At 38.0% G+C, this 22,974-nt stretch overlaps 1 protein-coding gene across 3 annotated transcripts in view; it reads right to left on the bottom strand.

The window, feature by feature from the left end:
- The window catches only part of RPGRIP1L (RPGRIP1 like), a 98,147-nt gene that overhangs the window by 56,171 nt on the left and 19,002 nt on the right, over nt 1-22,974 (bottom strand). For all 3 annotated transcript variants that reach the window (XR_014774499.1, XM_084756993.1, XM_084756994.1), the window contains exons 7-14: nt 18,476-18,581; nt 16,469-16,615; nt 15,090-15,163; nt 9,487-9,626; nt 3,905-4,011; nt 3,552-3,602; nt 2,708-2,887; nt 2,014-2,131 (exon numbers count right to left, since the gene is read on the bottom strand). Coding sequence is in view for 2 of the 3 variants with exons in the window: in XM_084756993.1 (XP_084613119.1) it covers nt 2,014-2,131; nt 2,708-2,887; nt 3,552-3,602; nt 3,905-4,011; nt 9,487-9,626; nt 15,090-15,163; nt 16,469-16,615; nt 18,476-18,581 (923 nt within the window). In the remaining variant the exon portion in view is untranslated. The remainder of the gene's footprint in view (nt 1-2,013; nt 2,132-2,707; nt 2,888-3,551; nt 3,603-3,904; nt 4,012-9,486; nt 9,627-15,089; nt 15,164-16,468; nt 16,616-18,475; nt 18,582-22,974) is intronic.

Raw genomic sequence — 22,974 nt, 5'->3', positions numbered from 1 at the left:
TTTGTTGTGATATCAGACGCCATATAGCCCCTGAAAAACTCCATTATAAACTTGTAAGAGAATAAAAATGAAAATTAACAATATTATTATTATTATTATTATTATTATTATTATTATTATTATTATTATTATAGTTTTATCCTTGTAGACTTCTACAGCAGTTAGGAGAGCCTTGGGGGTTCCCAGACTGTACTTTGAGGACCTCTTATCTATGAGGAAGAACTAGCTGTATTCATCTAACTGACCAGAATTTTCCAGAAGTCAGAGTGCTGTGTACCATTTCTCCCCCAAGTAGTATTGAATAAAAGTTTATTTAATGCAATTTTCTTGGTTAAAAGGGAGGTCACCAAATAAAAAATTTTCACTCGTCTTTCCAAGCCTTTATCGGCATACTTTTCTTGCTCCTTACACTCAACAATTCACTCCATAAACACAAGCCTCTAAGGCGTCATAAGCAACATGCTAGGCAGTAAGAATGCAGACGGGGAAACTGAAGCACTGCCCTTAAGGAACTCGTACCACATAGGCCACTAGGTAGAAGTCCGTCTTTTACCAGAAGGACTGTGTGCCAAGAAAATGTGGAAAGCATCGTCTTAATCCATTTGTACTGCTATCACAGAATATCTGAGTCCAGTAACTTATAAAGAAACAAAATCAATTTGTTTTATTTCCTTTTTGGTGTTGAAGATTGAACCCAAGGGTCTGAGCTACATTTCCACATAAGAGATTTACTTCTAGTTAGTTGCAAAGGCTGGGAAGTTCAAGTTGAAGGCTCTGTATTTGGCAAGGGCTTCCTTGCTATGCTATCTGAAGGCAGAAGGGACCACATTCACTTACAATAAACCCACTCTGCAGTCATAACCCCCCTCTTCCATGGCAGTGGCATTGATCAATTCTTGAGAACAAAGCCAAAGGACTTAACATATTTCTTAAATATTTTGTCTCTCAACATAGTTGGATTTGAGGTTAAGTTTCTGATACAGAAACTCTAGGCAAGTATCAAGGAAACAATGACAATATAATGCCCATTCTGTCTCTGAGATCCACAGACATCACATAGAAGATATGAGGCGCTCTCTCTCTCTCTCTCTCTCTCTCTCTCTCTCTCTCTCTCTCTCTCTCTCTCTCTCTCTCTCTCTCTCTCTCTCTCTCTCTCCTCTCTCTCTCTCTCTCTCTCTCTCTCACACACACACACACACACACACACACCCCACCCTAAGAGAAGCATTCTAGATGTGAGGTAGGAGATGTGACAGAAAGAAACCTAAGGCAGTTCAGGCTTCTAGCTGGGGGAAGTGCTTAGATATAACACTTTCACTTGAGATGCAAAGTCACAAACAGATAGAGACAGAATGATACCTTCTGTGTTTAACATCTTTAGGAGAGGATCTCGAGATAGTCCATGCTGCCCATGAGCTCGTCACTGTGCCCAAGCTGGCTTCAGACCTGTATTCCTCCCACCTTATCCTCTGGAAAGCTGGGATTACATGTGTGTAACTGCCACACACAGCTTATATGAAATCTGCATTTGCTAAAGTTTGAAACTCACTGTGAGGGCATTTCAGGTAAGGAAAGGGTGGGTGAGTCAATCAGAGCCAGGTTCTGGCATGCTAAGTACCAAGATAGCTTTGGAAATACAGAAGGGCATTTATTATCTTTATGTCAAGGAAGAAAGGAACCAAAGCTGGTGCTTGGACTAAGCAAAATGAGTCTAATGAAGAGCAAGCATATAGAGTTGGCTAAGGTACACAGGTTACTTAGAAGAAAAATCACAAAGGTGGGGTGAGTCTGTGACACTTTCTGTAGTGCTATGAAATCTTCACTACAATACTGAATTTTAAAACAGTAAATTCTTGAAAAAAATCCTACTAAAAATTCTTGAGTAGAAAAGAATCAGATGAAGTAGTTTTTCTGGTAACTTATTCCAGCTTCAAATTGGGAAAAAATAGGACAATATTGTGAGTGAGGGTTTGGACGGCATTTTCAATTGCCATAAAACTGTGCACACTGTACCTTCAAGCTTTTGGATGCGTGCAGCCCTGATATCAAGAAGATGAACATATTGTTCCACTTTGAGTTCATAATCTTGCTGCAAATTTTCCATCTTCTGAGTCACTGCTTCAACTTCCATCTAAAAATAAGAGACAGAAAGGTTCACTACTTATGATTATCCTATTTGCATCTGTCAAAGCAACTTTGAGCCAAGCATTTTAACTTGGAGCTTTAAAGCTACCATGCTAGGATTCAAACATTTCTAGATGGAATTTTAAGGCTACCATCCCACAAATCAAGCACTTCTAGTTGGAGTTTTCAAAACTAGGATGATTTTAACATCTTTTTGATGGCTATCAGGAACTCTAAAGCATGGTGTCTTTCTGTCACATAGCTTATGGTAGTCTTACTGTTGAGCTGATGTGGAGGGCTGTGCTATGGCTTTAGGGTAGTGACTATGACTCACTGTAGTGATACTAATAGATGTGAGATTATTCCACTAGGACTTCCCTAAACCAAAGCTTTAATCATTTGTTTTTAAACTATTTATCCTAACTCACTAGCTATAGGGCTAAATTCCAGGAATGCATTAATATTTCATAGTTGGTGGCAATAGATAATAAAAGATGACAGCACAAAAAAATCTCTCTGAAAAGACTGCCATCAGTACAATATTACAGAAAATACACATTTTCAGTTTAATATCTGATAGTACCTGATAATCTTTATTGATTTTATGTTGCATAATTAACATATTTCTTGTCTTTTCAAGTTCTTGTACTGTTTCTGCATGAGTTGCTTGAAGTTCTTTCATGGAACGTTCTAAATCTTTATTAGTTTTGCTGTCCACTTTTTCTAAAAATGAAAGGTCTCCATTTTTTTGTTCTTTCTGAGCCTAAAGTAAAACCATAGTTTTTAATTGAAACAAGAATTTACAGAATGTGACCATGTGAATTAATGTGGTATATCAAGCAACACTTAGTTGAATTCACAAGCTTCCATTTTCCCACTAGAAATCAAGCAGTGTTAACATATACATTTGCATAGACATTTGGAACAACTGCAAAGAAATAAAAATGATCTATTAACTTCAGAACAAAAATGAAATCACAGACATTTTTCATCTGATCAAAATGCACACTATAATATAAGCAGAAAAGTGTACCTGTAGATACAGTGTCTCAGAACTAGACGAGACCATATGGTTGAACATCTCACTTCAGAAGGTAAGCTTGGCTTTATAATGGGTCAGGTAAAAACAAAGCATTTTTTTTTTTTTTGCAGTTAAGGGGCTTTAAATAATAGTGTTGAGGTTTATCTTAACTTGACTCTGATGTCACTATGAAATATGTATATGTTATAACTAAATGTCATCTAACCATTTCCTGAATCTTAATATAAACACTGATCTCAATCTCCACTCCTGCCCCCACAAAGACGCAGTGAGTTTTAGAAGATGCACACATAATTCACTCTGTAAACAGCAGATTTATAGACAAAGGCCATCACTGCATTGAAACATGAAAACATGGCATCGATGACTAATTGTAAAATGCTACCTTTATAAGAAGGAGTGCTTCGCTCAGGTCATCAGCATTAATATCACTCTCCTGTAATAGAGAAAGTCAAAGCTCACAGTGAGGGCTAGTTTACAGCACAGATTCCCACTACACTGACTATCTAATAGAACATACAGGGCCTGAGGTTGTGACTTTAAGAAACCAAGTACTCAGGACATTTTCACAACTCAGAATACCCTCACATAACATAAGCAACCAAGTGTGTTAGCTGATAAACCAAGTGACACATCTGTACTTCTTGCTTTGCTGTACACTGTTTTTTTCTATGCTGAAGACACACACACACACACACACACACACACACACACACACACACACACACACTGGTTCACCTGGTTGAAAAACTTGGTGCGGTTTTTAAGCTCATCCAGCTGCTGCTTCTGCTGCAGACACTGCAGCTGCAGTTCTCTATTCTCTTGCACAAGCTTCTCATTTTGGTCTTAAAAATAAAGTCAGCACATTAGAAAGCAAGGTGAGAATTATGTCGAAGATCACATTTAAAAACCTAAATCTGGATACACAGCAAGCTGGATCTAGTATCATTCTGGTCAGATAGGAAACAGAGCCAGCACCTCAGACAAAGGCAGCAGGGGATGAGGAACCAACGAGAACCATCATGTGTCCACCACATGACTCACTCACTTATCACAAACTCAAGACTGACGGTCACAGTATTAACACAAGGAAACTGTGGGCTCTGGGACTTCAAAGGAACATTCTACTTAAAATGCCTAAGAATATATGTTTCTAAATATATGATTTTACTTACTTATTAAGGGTCCTGAAAGACATGCAAAAAAAAAGTTGTCTTTTAGTGCTCTGATTGACTTCTTTGAATTTTCTTTTCCTGACTTAGCATAAAGTCTTTGTATTAAAGCAAGACCATTTATTTAATAAACTCAAAATCTGTAACTTAATCAACCATGTCCCTAACAAATCTGTTCCAACAGGAGATAGCTTCTGAGGCAGAATCAATGACGACCTGTGTGTGCTCTCAGCTCACAGGGTCCCTGCTATTAGCAGGAGATGGCTTCCAGCCACCTTTTAAGGAAAGGTCACATGACCCACAGGCAGGGCTGTAAAGGAGACATCAAGGAAACAGCAAATTCATATACTAATTTCTTGCTCTCTGTATTAAAAGTGTTTAATTTATAAAGGGGCTGGCACATGGACAAGAAACATGGCTCAGCAGTTATGAGCTGTGGCTGCTTTTCCAGAGGATTTGGGTTCAATTTCCAGCACCCACATGGCACCTTATAAACCACCTGTAACTGCAGTGAGGGGATCTGATGCCCTCTTTTGACCTCTGCAGGCATTGTATGCACATGGTAGATAGAAATCCATGCAAGCAAAACACCCAGACACATTAAAACAAACAAAACAAAAACAAAGAAGGCCATTAATGGCTAGCAGGCAGATGCACTGCATTCTTCACGCTGGGTTCTTCAGTGCACTCCCCACGGCCACGGCTGGCTCCTCACGGACGACTCCTAGATCATGCCATCTAACGTGCCTTTCTCAGTCTCTTTTTGATCTCAAGGTTTTTTGTTTATTATAAGTCCTCAATTCAAGTTGGGCATTTTTGTTTCCTTTTCTTAATAAAAAAGCAAATAACACATTCACCAAGAATTTTTTCCATGAATGCATTCGCATTCTGACTGGATGTTATACAGAAATATGTTTCTGTCTTTTTTCAAGGCTTTGTGCTCCCAAGCTATAAATAGTACACACAAGTAAAAAAGTAAATTACATAGTTAAGAAGAAATGGACTAAATTTGGATATTGTTAATATCATATAGTTCTTGAAAATCCTTGAGTGTATAAAAATAGAGATATCTTATTATTAAATATATAAACACTTCTGTTATGTGGATAGAAAATTAAAGGTTATCTTAGGTGTAAATTGCTCATATCCAGTAAACTGAAAGAATTTCCAAGTGTGAAAACACTTGAAGGTATGGGTCAAATAGTTGTCTCTAAACTAAAAAGTAACATTAATAGTCATTATAAATTCTTATGAAATAAGCTTTTTGGTTAGGGTACTGTGTCTTTAACATTAATAATCATTATGAATTCTTATGAAATAAGCTTTTTGGTTAGGGGATAGAATGGTGATGTGGCACTCCTTCTATTGATCCAGTTAAAAGAATTGGTAGGTGGTGTAACAATGACAAAAAATAAGAAAACAACCACAAACTGTATAACAGGGACAGAATAACAAAAATGACAACAAAACCGGATAACTGTGAGAGGGAGAGGAACTTTAGGTGCTGTGACAACTGAATTCACTCTGTGGTCTACAGAAGCAGGAACTCAAAGATACAAATTAAGATACAAAGGCAGTTCATGACCTTTTTGTGGGGAGAGAGCTGAATGACCCTTTCACAGGGATTGCTTATCTGCTGTTTACATTGCAACTCATAACAGTGGTAAAATTAGTTCTGAAGTAGCAATGGCGTACTTTTATGGTTGGGGGCACACAGCATGAGGAGCTGTATTAAAGGGCCGCAGCTCGAGGAAGGGTGAGAGCCCCTGTACAAAGGGCGCACTGCTCCCTCCTAACATGGACACAGTGTGCACTGGCATCTTTCCTATGCTCTAAGTTTTTTTTTTTAATCCTTTCATTTTTGCAGAGCTAAGATACGTCAATAGGTGCAAATAAACTTATATGAGAATTTCCATCCTTTACTCTTCTGTTTGACAGCTTTGTCCTCATTCAATGAGATTTTAAAAATAGAGTGCCATTTCTGGGACAATAACTTAATGGGGAAACATCCTTGACCTTCTCTCTACGGAATTTATGTAGAATTATACATTATATTCTCTCGTTATCAAGCTGCTTATTTAGGATATGTTTTGGGTCTTTAAAAATACTGCACAGCTACAGTTCAAAGAGAAAATAGGCTTGCTGAATTATAATACAAAAAAAAAAAAATCAAAGCACTCTGTATGAGATGAAAAACAACCCCCTTACCTTACAATTTGACAAAAAGCAGGTTAAGCTAAACAGCATTTTATTCAAATGAGATACCATTTCACTCTTTAAGCTTACATTCTTCCAGCACACCATTAATAACAGCGCAGAGAACAATTCAACTAAACAATTTTCAGAGCTCCTTTGTGCTAATATCTTCAGCTGTGATCAATATAACCATATGCATTATGCTGAATTATGCATTTCAGCTAAAGTTAGAAAGGAACGTTCAAAAGCAAGCCCTTAAACACATGCAGTTAATTTAAGCATTAACCAAATGCAAACTGCATTTACATATCCTTCCCCTACATATTCACACAATCTGAAACTAATTTGTACCTTGAATAAAGAGGTGAATATTCTCTAAAAATACTGTGCCATTAGATGAATGACTATAAGAAGCCAGGGAAGCATCTGCTGGCGAGGAAGACTTGATACAAGAAAAGGCAAATGTGTGAGTAGAGTTCAAAGGAAAATTAAACCATTTCAAGATCTTTACCACAAAAAGAAACTTTCTGGATATTCAAAGATTTCCTTAAATAGATAATTTCAATATTTTGTTTATTTCCCCAGAAAAATGATTAAAAGCTAGAAAAGTTATTTTTATTATTATTAAAATCTTAAAGTTATTTTAACTTATTTTCTAGAGTTTATTAATATTCATCAAAAGCTGTTGCTGAATCATCTTTAGGACATCAGCACACCCAGAAACTATACCAGGGATTGTTAATGATGATGGCAGGGATATAACTTTATACAAGAGGACTGACTTCACAGTACAGCAAGTAAAAGAGCACATTATAAAACTTAACCCATCCATACACACACTCTAACAACCAGGAGAAGAGCCACAAGTAACAGCAGAGATTAACTTGAGGGCTGCAACAGATCTAGAACTCTTGCATAGTGCACGTGCAATATTTTCAACATTTAAAGAATCCTTAAAGATAAGAACCACTGAAAAAGATGAGGATGGGCTAGGTGAGCCAGAAGATCTTAGCAAGTATAATACTTAATGATAAGAGTTCTCCAAGTCAATCAAAAAACAATAGTTTAAAGAGAAATTAAGATTCTACCCCTTTTAAGAGTTTTGTTTGAGAGATAAATTCAGCTATCTGAAAGATGAAAGTTTTGGAATTCTTGATATCTAAGAAAATGCAGAAAAAACAGAAATAAAATGGGTGTATTTCATTTCTCTCTCTCTGTAAAATTATGTATGGGTGTGTGGGGCATGTGGGGGCTAGAGGACAAGACGCAGGAGGTGGCTGTCTCTCTATGGGATTTGGTGCAAACTCAGGTTGTGAGGCTTGGTGGCAGGACGCTTTTAAGTGCTGAACCATCCTATTGTCCTCTCATTTCCCTTGTCCTTTAAGAATGAGCAAATTGCTGGGCATGGTGGCGCAAGCCTGTAATCCCAGCACTCTGGGAGGCAGAAGCAGGCAAATTGCTGTGAGTTTGAGGCCAGCCTGGTCTACAAAGGGAGTCCAGGACAGTCAAGGTGATGAGAAACCCTGTCTTGAAAAACAAAACAAAACCACAACTCATCTATTTTTGAAAAACTGGAATGGGCAATAGGGCACTGATGCTTATTTGTGAACAAGAGTTTCATCAGTGAACGAGAATTTACTGAGCAACTATAGACAAAACACCCCAATAAGCACTTACTAGTTCACATTACAATCAGAAAGCCACCAGGTCGGAAGTCACGTCACCACTTAATTCCATGCACAATCCTCTAGAAAAACTTAAAAACAACGCAGCAGTCAACTTAACCACTCAGTGGGTAAATAGTGACTGCTGTGTTTCCCTGGGATAAAGACTCCATTGACTATGTGTTCCTATTTTAGGCTTGTGAAATGTAGACATGTCTAACCAGTTTTAAGCTGTTACTGCTTATGGATGTACTCTGATTTTAGGAATAGTAAACATGAAAAAGTATGCTCCATTTAGTCAATAATGTGACCCTGTGGTAAGAGTACTAACTAAAAATATATTTTTCTTACTAAGTCTGTATTAAACTTTTTAGTTGTTGACAGAGGGTCTTAATGTATAGCCCAAGGGAGTCTGGAATTTGCAATTCTCCTGTCTTGGTCTCCTCAGTGCTATGATTACAGGCATGTACCACCATGCCTGGCCATATTAAACTTCAAAAATTCTCATGTAGCTGAATCACAAATGTTCCAAAAGAGCAACCTTATTACTACATTCCCGGGTGTACTACATTATGGGTGCACACAGGTACCACACTTCAATAAAAACATCTGTGACTTCCATTGTGTATCTCTGTGCACGGGATACACACGTGTCTGTGTGTATTATAGTGGTCCAGACATCTTTAATTGCATTTTATTTCTATGAGACAACACACAATATGACTGTGCTTAATTATCATTTCTTAAACAGGGACATTTTGACAAAGTGTCTTGGTTAATAGAATAGGTTTAGATTGTTCTGGTTTGATTTTTCAAAACCAGCACAAAGCTATGTCTTCTACTTGTCTCTGCTTTGAATTTTTCCATTGCATCTGCCACTTCCTGTACCAATACAGGCTTTTGTAACTTACTGTTGTCTAATGGGGGCAAGTCTTTGTCTTATTTGCTATATCCTCAGAACTTAGAACAATGCTGAGCACCAGTACAATAAATGTTTTTTGACTGTCAAATAAAGAAAAATTCAGAATTTGGAGATATTAGATTAATGAAAGACAACCTGGATAAAAGTGACTCTCAGAAACACTTCTTTTGGCACATAATATGAGACATATATCACACACAGACACCACCCACCCGCCCACACGTATAGGCATATATGCACTGATATAAGCTGTGCCCCCAGAGGACAGCAGGATGGCTGGCGAACAGTAGGCATACAAGTACTGACTGCCTTAGCAAATAAGCATCAGATGTCTGCAAAAGTATATGGGTGGTTACTTCTATGTACCTCTTTCAGTCTTTAATTTGTCAAGGACTTCGGTTTTGTCTGTAAGGTCAGATTTTAAGGCACTTTCGAGCTGAGCAATCTGCACTTTCATCTGTTGCTCCTTTAACTTCCACTGTTCCTCATGGGCAGCGCTGAAGGCACTGTAAAACACACGTGACATGCAAGGAGAGCTGGGAAATCAGCTTCACCCGAAAATAATAAAGAGAAAGCTTTTAGTGGCACAGAGACCACTGTCATCATGTCTTAGGAATTAAGTAAACATATGCTGGTCTGCTGCTGTTGAAACCAAGGCGCCTTGCTCAGGCTGCGGTTAGGGAACATGAAAGCGTTTGTGGGATGAGCAAAGGAACTGGCCTTAATTTAGAGCTCCAAAGTCAGAAAAGTTGGCAACATGCAGCTTTTGTGGACTAGTTAGGAATTCAGATACTGTACATACTCCAGAAGAATCCAGGCTCCAAACCTCAGCAACTGACAGGCACGACTGTCCTCTGCTACTTGCAAGCCCACTCACTCAAGACTGAGAAAACACATTTTCCACCTGATCTAAATTTTATTCTGAGAAAATTGTGAGTCTGTGATAACACAGACATAAAATGATGGTGTATCAAACCCCAAGGTGGTAATCCTGATACTAAGAAGTTGTGTGAAGGCAGTTTTACCCTAAAAATAAAAGCAATAGGCTAAGAGCACTTAATTTGACTTTTATCATAGATCATTTTAAAAGCGGGTGCCTCTAATCTAATAAGACTATGAAGACAGAATTAGAATTGATTCCTTAATAAAAGTGTAGTCCCCAGGCCCTTATTTTTCTAAGACAGGGTCTCAAGGCTGGCCTTGAACTCCTTAGGTAGCTGAGAAAGACCTTGAACTTATGGCCTGGCTTCCCCCTCTGCAGGGCTGAGACTGCAGGTGTGCACTCCCACACCTGCTTTATGAGATGGTGGGGAGAGAACCTAGGGCTCTGTGCAAACACTTTATCAACTGAGCTACGTCTGCAGCCAAAGTAGTTTCAGTCATGGTTTGAATCTGCTGATGGTCAAGGCCTGGCCTGTGGACGAAGCCACGGCACAGGAAGGGATAAGTAGATGCTACACAGAGAGAAAACAAACCATTTCTTTATCCAGCGGCTCCTGAATGTGGGAAACAATGGTGCTACAGCAGCCTGCTTCACTGACACTCAGGGACACTTCAAAGGGAGGCCTGGCAATTCGTGTTTCTGTAGCTTCCCAGGTGATAGCCAGACTTCAGGCAAACCTATCATGATCTGCGTTTCAGCAGAAAACCATTATCTGCAAAGCTTGACATGACTGAGTAATCACCAGCAGCTTTGACTCCTCTACTTATTTTAAACTAGTAAATGAAGCAAAACTCTATAAAATCTGCTTTTATACTGATGATGAAGTAACTGGAAAAAAATGTATTACTGAAAATTGCCCTTAATGCTGCTCCCAACTAGTCCTGAGGTTTTATTCCAAGAGATACTGTTTGTAAAAAGGCACAACTTTCAAAAAAACTGTGTATTCACTTCACATTTTGAATATTTTTATTACATTTAAAATAATATCACCTTGGAAATAAATGGACCTCTAGAAGTCACTCTAAAGATGACATCTGTTTTGCTCTATCAGTGTTCTCATTTCACATATGGATCCTTAAAAACCAAAAACCATGGAACTGATATGCCAATATTTTAAGCTAATTTTTATCAAAGGTAGAATTACTTAGATTTAAATGAAATCCAAATAAAACTAAAGAATATTCCTTTACAAATTCACTTAAAAATGAAGAACATATCTAATTTCTGTGTCTAGACAAATAAATACATATGCATGAATGTGAATACATATATGTATGTGTGCCTTCTATCATTAAAAACATGCAGCACCCGGGAAAAACTTAGCATGATGAAACAGGACAACTATACATTCCCTCAGATGCCAGCAATTAGAAACAGTAGTGTTCCAGGCCTGTTCATACTGCAGGAGATCACCAGCAGCTAATCTGGCAGGAACATCAGAAGCTGTGTGTGTTTAAATTAAGAACAATTTAGCAGCCGGGTTTCTCCAAACCCACAAAATACTAGTGTAAATCAGCATAAGTCAATCTGAATTTAGCCCACTGCTATCTTCCCTCTAAATTTAGGACTGCATTCCACTGGAGTTTCATGAGGAATTCCTTTTGAATTTTACTATATTCCTCTATGCTTGGAGCCATCTGTGAAGCTATAAATGGTGAACCACAGCTGGCTCCATTTTCATTGAAAGGGCTATATACATGATTAAATCTGCATATGAGAAGAGTGTTTAAGAACTTTTTATTCATGAAAATGTCTTTGTATACACCAACAGTGGCAGCGAAGGGAGGATGCCTGTCTGTACCCACTGCACTGGTATGTTCTGTGACAAGACTGCAGAAGGGGCTGCTGGTGCCTGTGATCACTAGCATGCCCACTGGCTGCCATGGATCTTAAGTGTACTGTTAATAACACCTTTGATTAAAACATGACACAATCAAAATAAAAGCTAAAGAACTCCTCTCTACCCTTGGGTCTTCCTCTTACAGGAAAACTTCATTGCTCCAACGTGCAGGACTTCCTCATGTGAGAAGTGAGGGAGAGTAATCCCCTCTCCCATAAAACCCCACAGGTACTTCAGCAAGAGCACTGCAGACAACTGGAGCTCATGGTGCAGACATGAGCAGAGTCTAGGGCTGCCAGCACTGCTCTTCCCAATGCTGAGCAGGGTCACAACGGAAAAGCTTGTTCTGCTCAATTCTTAAAAGGATCTCTACAACAGTCAAGCTAAACAAGCAGCGATTAGATCAACATCTCTTGATAAATTAATACTTCACAGTCACTTCCAACAGGAATCCTGGACCCAACCTTAAAATGGTGGTAGTAGTGCTTTGTGCACACAGTGTGTGTGCGCACACGCATGTGCACTGTAAGACTCAGAAATGTAGTGCAAGGATTCAAATAACCTCCCTAGGTTATGTGTTGAAAGTCTACTGCATTCACTAGCTCCCTGGCACCAAAATTAGACTAATTTCAGAATTGGAACACAGCCTTACCATATTATTGCATGAAGTTTCTCTTTTAGCAAACAGGAAGATTTAATTGCAAAGAAGTTATTCTGAATAAAAGAACTAAATATTTCTTAAAGTTCTTATTTCTTGGCATTGTATCAGAAATGTTTAGCATATTGAAGAGGTCTCATACCACGCACTAACACGAGGGTTTTATCTTACCACATAATTCTCTAATATGTCACATGTCAAGTAATAAACAGATTCAAACTTTCATTTGAAAAAGGAAGATGAGAATGCAATCTGCAAATCATCTTTTTCTCCTGAGAAGCAGCCAACTTGGAATAACAAACACATGTTCTCCTTTTTAAAGCACGCTATCATTGTGACTAAGCAAACAAGTAGCAAGCGCAGTTTCTGATTAACATTAATTTCAGCATTGATGAGTAAGAGTGTAATGAGAGAAAAGACCTGTCAGAACCCAGGGACAATGGTGAGGTCTGTAGTCCTCTGTGTTCCCAAGTGCATTTGAGAATTCCGTCAGAGGGCTCTCATGTTCTACTTATGGTTGCATAGACATGCTGGACTTTAGGCTTAGGTGTCATTGAGTTCTTGACATTGTTTGATGCTCATTATAGCCATTTACTTCTGTACACCTCATATAAAATTTATGTGTAAGCAGCACAAGTTTTCAGTGTGATGCTGTAAAAAGGAAGTGTAAGCCCAAAACATTACCCCAAACTCCCAAACACTCAAAACCTTCAAAGGCAGATTTATACTCTTAGATCATCTTCTAATATGGAAAGATAAAGTTGTATGGTGATTAAGTAAATATGAGAAAAATATGCCTTGTCAAAAGTCTATTTATGTATTATTCCAAGATAAGTCTGATGTTTTTATTCCAGGAAAAATGTGTTCAGTAAATTCTCAAGTTGGAGAGAAGTAGACATTTAGAAGTAATGTCCAAATGGCACTTAGCATTTTGTATTTAGACAACATTAAAACATTTCAAGTTACAAGATGCTCAAGACAAATATAAATCAATCAAAATCCCTGAATGTATGACAGTCCCATTTTTTCATAGATGCTTCTTTTTCACACAGATAAATTTCCAAAGCAATTGAAATCAGAGAGAGTAATGCACTGGGGGTGAAAATCAAATCTTAGAGTTGCAAGAACTGGGTTCAGTTCCACATTGCTATTCAAGCCGTGCTGTGTGACTCTGCACAAGTTTGTGCATCTGGTGTCTGTCTCAGTTATCTCCTGTATAACATGGAGGGATATTGTCGTTTTTCACCTAGCAGGGCATTGCACAACCTGTATGACACTTGAAACTTTAAACATATGATTATAAAATATATAGATACATCAATGTACATATACACACAATCCCTTAGAGATGGAAAAAGAAACCAGGAGGAGCAATAGATTCTTGAGGTCAAGTTAATTAAGGTTAATTAGGATGGGGCTGGTACAAAATGGTCTAGGAGGAGCCCTACACAATTCCACATGGGGTGCTGAGCGAGGCTACCCCTGCCAGAGGGCCCTGAATATTTACATGGTATCCTACTGTGCTAAACCTGAACAAATAGAGAGAAAAGGCACAGAGCATTGGAATAATGCATAACCCTGACTTAGTCATGTTTCCAAATAACAAAAATTCTACACACTCTGTAAAAGCTAAAAATTTAAATGCATATAAATTTGCAAAACATTCAATTAAAAGGTTAGAGATATATTTATAGCATAGATACTATTTTCTGAGGTTTCAGTATATTATCAACATGAAGCAATGATTGGCTATCAGATACAACATGTATTTAAATATGCTAAATCTGCTTCTGCATTATCCTTAACTTATCATCACACACACCGGGAAGATGGTAGCAATTATACAGATACACATCGATAGACAGATCAGAATCATTTAACCAGACTTAGCCATGGGGTAGAATTTCGTTTCAAATATTACCAGAAGGGGTTATTTTCTAAAATACTGTAATTATGAAACATATTAAGAGCTGAAAGTGAAGTAGTTCTTCAGAATTCATCTTGAGCGGAGGTCCCTAAGTTTCTCTTTACAAGGGAACACTGATAATTGCAAGATAACCTTTCCTGAGCACATTCTGGCCGGGAATTCTGGAAGCCCCGTAGAGAGACCGAAGCTAGCTCAAAGAACTTCTTCAGGCCTTCAGATTACATCATTCTTCAAGAGTACAAAATGTCTGTGAAAGGTACTCCACCCTTGCTCTTTCCTCCGTGTCTGTAACCTGAGCATATAGAATCTGGCACTCCACAGTGCTCTGAGGAATTTATAGGAATGGACGCGGACCATCCTGCATGACAGTGCTTGTTACTCACAACAAAACAACCTGGCTCTCCGAGTGATGACAGACTACAGCTCGTGTTCAAAACCAGTCACAAGTGCCTTTACGCAGCTTATTTCTTTTTTGCAAAGTAAGTATATGTCTTGTCATGATCTGTTGCTAGGTTTTAAATCAACATTAAATATTGCGACAATAAATGCTTTGATTAAAAAGAACTTAAACAAGAATGAAACACAGAGAATTGTGATTTACCTGTTATAAAGTTTATCATAGTTCTCCTTTAAAAGTTCTCGCTCCTTTTCTAAATCATTAATTCTATCTTGCAGCTAAAATGAAAATAAAATTACAAAGAGTTTCCATGCTTCAGGGTTAGCACTCTGGCCTCTGAAAATAAAGTTATGCATTAAGTAATTATCATATCAAACCGCCCGGTAAGCAAACCAGGAGAGGACAGCCACTCCCTTCAGTCCCGACTCCTACACAGCAGCTGCTGACTAGACCACATACTGTGCCTGCATTCAATTCAGTGTTGATTTCTTCCATGTCATTAAATAAACATGAAATTAACACTCCTGCTTTAATTTAGTAGAAACGTATGCACACTTTATGACAGCACGAGCCAGGACTCAATAAATACTGTGTTAAGAGCTTTCTCTTGAGATGCTGGAAATATATTTTTACTTTTGACCCTGGTGAATTCCATCATTATATTAATTTTGTATTAATTTTCAATTGACCCATAAAAATGAGTATTAATTTTTCTTTGAGTTCATGGTTCAAACAAGTTTGCTAATCACTATTTAATTTAAGGATACAATTTCTCTTGTTCCCTGGAATTTATAAATATTAGCACATCTTAAGAATAACTAAAATTATATCCCTTATTTTCTCCTAGTGAATAAAGTTTTCAAAAATACATATAATTATTAAGTAATACAGTAATTTAATTATGATTAAAATATAGATTGTTATACTGTAGTAGTTAAAGTTTTATTAATAAATATGTTCTGTAGTCCCTTTTTTTTTTTTTTTGCTGTGGAACAGAGTACTTAAAGTTCATTTCTATTTTCAACATTCTCTTTTAATGCTAGTGAGAGACAGGAAGGATTCTCCTGAGTGCAGGACAGTATGTAAACACCTATTCCATTTCCAGGCTCCTTAGGAATAAGTTTAACAGACTTATGCTAGTTGGGAGACATGGTTGGCAACAGTAACAAAAGGGCAAGTTTTCAAACAGCCTCCCAGAAAGAAGAGAATTTTCCAAAATTGCTGACATAGTAACATCCCCTCAGAAACATCATTCCTATAATTTCATTCCTGTGTCTCCATGACTATGGGGCATTGTGTTTAGGAAGGCTCTGCTCCTGAGGTCATGTGATAGCATGGCCCTTTTCCTTTCCCTCAGGGTCTTTGGTCCCAGATGAGCAGGCTCCCAGCCCCTTTGCCGGGTTTTGAAGGATCACTTGGCCACTCACGTTGTCTACTAGCTACTTGACTCTGCTGCGTTCAAAATGCCAAATATATCGCTTAGGATTCTGACATAAATTCAATTTTTGAACTGTTTCCTACTTTTCAAAAGAATTCCGGAGACATTATTACGCAACAAATGACTCCGCTCTCCTGGAGCTCACCTCCTCCACTCTGCGCTCTGCAAACCTGGCCGAGTGCAGCTGCTTCTCCAGGCTGCGGCACTTTGCGCGCTGCTCCTTCAGCTGCACCGTCAGCTCATCGCCATTCGCCATCAAGGCATCATGGCTGACCCTGAGTGTTCTTTGCTTCTACAGAACACAGAGAGAAAAGTTTAAGCATTTTAAAAATATTAGACTCTGGAAAGTTAATTACAAGTCTATCCATGACTTTACCCTGGAAATTTATGTCACATAAGTTATTCTTCAAGTCATAATGTATGTGTGATACAAAGAAAGAGAAAGTCCTTGAGCCACCACACAGCCCAAACTGTCTCCCCTTACTTGCCCCTAGGTTTTGACTTGTTGAGAGCAACCAGTGAGTAAACTGTTTTTAGTGATTAACTTTCCCCCTTTCTACTATGGTTACAGTGGTTGGATATGGTGTCTAAAAATGCTTCTGCACAGGTCAAAAATGCTGTTCACTGACATGTGAACAGAAAGGATTTGCCATTAAAGCATAAATAAACAACTCTGAATGGTTAGCTTTTAACTTTAATACCAGTAAGCTTTTTAATTCTGCAAAAATATTTATAAACTCTTCTTAATTTTTAAGTTCATATGTGAGCCTGCTTTATATTAAATTTTACATAGTTATACGCCATATGCTGTTTTAAAAATATAAAATAGGTTACTAATTATAATGAGGTCTTTTGTAGATACCATTTGATCATTATGTGAAATTCCTCACATGAGTAAGTCCCAGAAGGGATTCTTAGCTCACCTAAAAGAAATCGGACCTTTAAGTCTGATTAGTTCTCATCACTGCTACATCTCAGCCTGCGACTTTGACTGACTTTCCTCTGAGCACCCCACGCCATCCTGGCTTTTGGCCCCAACCTCTCAAGCCTTTCTCTACACTACTTGCTAAAAGATGTAGCTTGTACCATAGCTGAAATTTGTTCCTTTGTTATCTGAACCCACACAGCAGGGGTCACTGTTACATGGTACTCAAGATAGAGAAGACAGAGAACGAGAACTAAACCCATGTTCCAACTCCTCATTTTTGGAATTTGCTCTCTCTCACAGGTACTGTTAGTCAAGAGGGACCTGTCTATGCATAGATAGAGGTGGCACTCCCACCAACAAAACAGATCCCTCTCCTACAGACTTTTGTTTCTATATGCAAAGTGGTTACACTTGGCATTAAAGGAGTTTCTGTAGGTTGGAAGACATCACTCGGAGTTCAGCTGAAAGGTATTTACCTATTCATTTCAATAGTGAAGTGGGCAACATATATGCTTTATATCAATGTACAGCTTTCATTGTGTCTGTACTTGAAAGAAAGCATGACTTTCTATAAAATCTGGCCATCCTGAATGTTTTGGAGTTCATTAATTCCAGGACTTCTGTCAATTATGCAGTACCAATAAATAGTAGCCCTGTGATGGCACATTCTTAGGTACCCACAGTCACCCGAAAGCCATCCTGAGGATGAGCAAGGCTGAGTACTGTTAGATTGTTCTGTCAAAGCTTAAGATAAACACTTGACAAGCTGATATTATGGGTATTCAATTGTGTTCTGATAACGGTGGTGACCAAAGAAACACCAAACCAAACAAAATAAAATCCACATCAAAGGAAGATGTAACCTCTATAACTGTCCTGTTTGTAACTGTTGTCTTTATTGCACAAATGTTGAAAGTGAAGATGCACACAGGTGCAGAGACATCTCCAGTGTTCCAGGTCCACTATGGGCTCAGAAAAAAGGAGATGAGAATGAATGTTCATGGCATGAGAGGATTTATGACAGAAGCACTTATTAAAATGACAGATATTTATAAAAAGCCTAAGTGTTTACTTATTAACTGTTGTGAAAATATACAAAGGGAAATTATATACATTTAATAAAGCAAATATTAAAATGGAATTTTAGTGTTATAACCACTATTAAAAATACAACTTGAATACTATTTTGAATCTTTTTATATACAAACAAAATAACCACAGTACCTCTTGAAGCTGAATAAATTTTCCTTCTATGACTGAAAGAGCATTGCTTTTCTCCACTAGTTGTTTATGAAGCTTAATCATTTCTACATTGTCCCGAATATTTGACCTTCAAAATTGTGTTTAAGAAAAAAAAAAGTTAAAAATGCAAGTTATAGGAAACAAAGGCCACGCACATACTTACACAGACACCCCCCCAATTATGGTTGATTTACTTAAATATAATCAAGTCATCTAAAATTTTATATTAATGTAATTTATGGCATATTATTTTAAAACTACCCAATATCAATTCTGGGTGATGTATAAATAAACCCTTTAAGTTTGAAGGGCATTTCCAAACTCTGCAATGTTAGCTTCATCACATTGACAGTACAGACTGACAGCCATTTTAGGATGTTCTGAAAGACTGCATAAAACCAGTTTTTAGCCAGTAGCATCCATTAGCAAACTTTACGCTTCCGTAGAGAGCTGTTCTTCCGCTACTCTCCCTCAGTGTAGAAGAGGCAGCGCTGTCATTCGCTCCCTACCATTCCCTCTGCGTACACAGCATCACAGATTATCATTTATTGGGGTTTCCTCTTGGAGTTTCAACTTTTCAAAACATTTCCCAATAAGTGACTTAGCATTTTATACTAACAATGCCGAAAGCTGGCATTTAAATATGTTGCAGCTGTGCCTTTAGCTGTAAGAGATTATTTGATGTCCACAGGGTATATAGAAACCTTATATGCTGCAATACTATTTCGTATTTTTCCTACTGAGATTAAAGCAAATGTAGAATTTAACAGGAAGATCTTGTTAAAGGTTAATCATCGATCTAAATGAATACCTGTTCTCAAAGGCATTTATTTTCCTGACAGAAAAAAGGTTCCTTAATTTAATGCCTCATTTAAACTTTTTTAAATTTGTGAAGCCTTGATTTTAAGACTTCTCTTTAAAAAATATAAAGGTAAAAATTTTAAATTCAGAAAATTATTTCAGCATTTAAACTAAGTAATTTTACTTCTAAGGCTTACCTAGTATTCACATATTGGAAACATTGTCACAAGGCCCAATGGAACCAGCAAATGCACTACAAAGCTCACACATCTGTAAACCAGCTGAGGACTTGAAATACTCAATTTTCCTCTTTGATATTTGAAAGTTCATTGTATTTTGGCATTGCACAGTTAGTTGTCCTCACACAGAAGATAAACAAGTCCAAGACCCTGGATCTTTCCCAGGGCACAGTCTTAACACAATGTTAAAATAATTATGTGTCTAAAACAAGTTATCCAGCAGTTCTGAGCAAAGATTCAACATTGTGCTTATTGCTTTTTTCCTTGTTGTTACATTTTTCACTAAAATACAATATGAAGAAAAATATAGTACAAATAAAGAAAAGATGAAAAATTGTTTTCATTCAAAATATGAAAACACATTTAAAATAAAAATACAATTTAGTTATTTTCCCCAGAATTAATTGGCTTCACCACTCAGTCGTATGTGGCATTTGCTGATACAGAAGGACAAAATGTGACTCAAAAATATAAAATCCTTGTTATAGTTTCTGTTGTCTGAGCTTTTAAAAATAATTTTAAAATCTTGTATGTATGTATATTTTGGCTATATGTCTGTGCACCAGGTGTATGCCTGGTGGCCTCAGAGGACAGAGGGCAGCTGGCACCCTGGAACTGGAACCCAGGTCCTTTGGGAGAGCAGCCAGTGCTCTTAACTGCTGAGCTATCTCTTCAGAGCCTTTCTTTCTCTGTTTTTGTTCTTTTTACTGGAGAAAGGAGGGAGCTGAGGATCAAATCCAAGCAATGACTCTGATGTTTTGTTTTAAAACAAATTTCCAAGAAGAATCAAATATATTTTAAAGTTAACTGCAGTTTAATGTCAATAACAAGCAATTAAATCTCAACAATCAGTTCAGTATATTAGCATCACAAAATCTAATGCTGAATTTTCTTTGTACAACAAAGGACAGCAAGTGTTTTAAACACTGTGATGTTTTGACTGGTGGACTTCTACTGAGCATTTCCCTGAACTGCTTGGGGCGTGGGCTTTCCAAAATGCTGGTAAGACGCAAAACATTTTATACTAATGATGTCCAACACTAGACATGAACACAGCTGTTTTGAAAACAGCAATAATCATGTGTCACTTTCTCAGTTCACCATGGAGCACAGATGCTCCGGACAATGGAAATCCTCCAATTCCATGGAAGGCTCTGCAGGCTGTAGGTATTCATAGCACAATGATTAGTTTCTGAGGAAATGATCTGAAGATGATCATTTGTCACGTAAGTGTGACGGTCAGAGATATAAAGTACACCGACATTAAAATCAGCAACACAATACCTGTGGCATGTGTTCATGATGGAGAATCAAATCACCTAAGACTGGATGAACCAGTCAACATTTCCCTATGGATGAACTTTGGGAAAAGAAGAAGGGCGGAGGTGATAGGATGAGAAAGAGATGTCACAGAAGGCTGGTAAAGGTGTCACAAGTGAGAGGCAGGTGGCTTAAGATGCATTACTAAGCAGTTAGTCGAAGACCTAAATGGCTAAGGAACAAAACCTCAGGTTGGCTTCCTTTAAGAAAGAGCTGTAGGCGGAGGGATGATCAGCAGTCTATTCAGAGGCCTCAGCATAACAACACTGTGTGTCATTTTGCATACACAGGGACCAGTCTTCAGGATGGTGAAGTTCTAACACAAACAAGTATGCACAGATGGGCCCTGACAGCTGTGCAACAATTTATATGAGCTGCATACGTGTGGTAAAATAACCTGCAGGCTGAGAGCACGCATTTTAACTAAATGCTTTGTAAAAGTATATTTCTCAAAATTTCAACAAGACTTTTGAAAAACTATAAAAAATTAAGTTGAAGAATACAGTGACTTTATTTTTCTTTTTTGTTTTCTCTTTTTATAGACATGATTTAGAGTTATGATCGGATCTTCTGAAACTATGAGAAAAGTTGTTGGCTCCTCTCTAGATTAAAAACAAGCTGAGATAAATTAGACTTTATGTTGAAAAAAAAAGCAACCAAGCTCAACAACCTGTGTGCCAACTTTCTCTTGTATAATTTGAAACAGTCAGGCAATAAACTCTGAAAAAAGAATTTCGAATGGAAGTCTTGAAAACACTTGACTCCAGCTTTGCTACTGGGCGCCATAATAAATCCAGAAATTTAAAACCTCAGATACACTAGAGAAAGAGAACTTTCAGTGGGGCTACGTAATGTATAGTTTAGGAGGCAGAAATCTTTGCTACGACTGAAGTTTCATATAGTCTATCCCCCGACATTCCCCTCCCTCCTCACCCGCCAGCATTTCATTCTCTGCTACAGTAAGGATTATGAACAGTGTGCTACAGAAGACGGTGAGACCCCACTACACAGAAGCGATGTGGGGTTCTGGGAAGCAGTGAGGTCAAATGTTTATGAGACAGAATGGAAAGCACCATGGTGAGGGATAGCTTTAGGCTGGCTGAGGCCAAAGTATATAGCTAAAAACAATCTTAGCATTAAAAACATTTTAATATTCTTTTTAAATAGCAGTAGAAAGTTGATTATTGTATTGCTGAAAGAAATGTGGGTCACCAATAACTGAAAAAAAAAAAAAACCACCAGCAAGGATATGTTGAACAGGACTACAGAAGTTTCAAGTCAATTGAGCAGAGTGACTTTCCCTAAAATTGTCAAACACGGTTGTGAAGGGTAACGGCTTTGCTCATAATCACTACTTGTGATCATGGGTACAGACGGCTCCATGACTTAAGACTGCTTAAAGGAACATGTGTCTATGTAAGTTTAATCTGCCAACACAGCAGACGTCTCCTGGTGCTGGGACAAAGTAAAAACCACATCTCCAGAACTTTCTTACTGTCACCATTCACAGGAATGGAGGGGACACCTGACAGAGTCTCTATGCACACGCTCGCACTGACATGAAGAGAAGGGGCACTCCCCAGCACTGGTTTGGAGCAAGAGCAACCTAAACCCTGGCTTACCTTCTAGAGATGGCCATGTTTAGGACCTAGTTCAATGGACTTCAATCGAAGGCTGAGTGTGACAGCCATGGGAATCTGGGACTTCTTACTATCTCCAAAATCCCAGTGGGAAATGTACTTTTGCTGGCTACTAATCTTGCAAAAGTAAACGTAAGGTTTTTTATCGTTTAAATTCAGTTTTGCCCAATTGCTTTAATCCGGTGCAAGAACAGGTTATGTTACAGTCCTCGTACAGAACAACTGGAATGACAGCAGTTTGGATGACTACAACATTTTCAAAATGAGAACTTAGGGAAACTACTGGGTAGGCAGATCTTGAGATGCACAAGCTCTTGGAAGTAATGACTTCGTCACAGGTGGAGGGCCGCCTGACCATTTCTGCATTCATTCATAAGAGAAGTAAAGAATTTGGACAACGTGCTTAAGTGACTGAGGCAACACTCAACTCTAGTTTTAAGAGCTAAATTTTTCTTACTATTTTAAGTTACTTTCTCCTTTT

The sequence above is a fragment of the Acomys minous genome (genome assembly GCF_964271855.1).
Source record: "Acomys minous genome assembly, chromosome: 14".
NCBI classification, from domain to species: domain Eukaryota; kingdom Metazoa; phylum Chordata; class Mammalia; order Rodentia; family Muridae; genus Acomys; species Acomys minous.
Note: the sequence above shows the minus strand (reverse complement) of the source record. Positions and strands in the feature narration are given on the sequence as shown.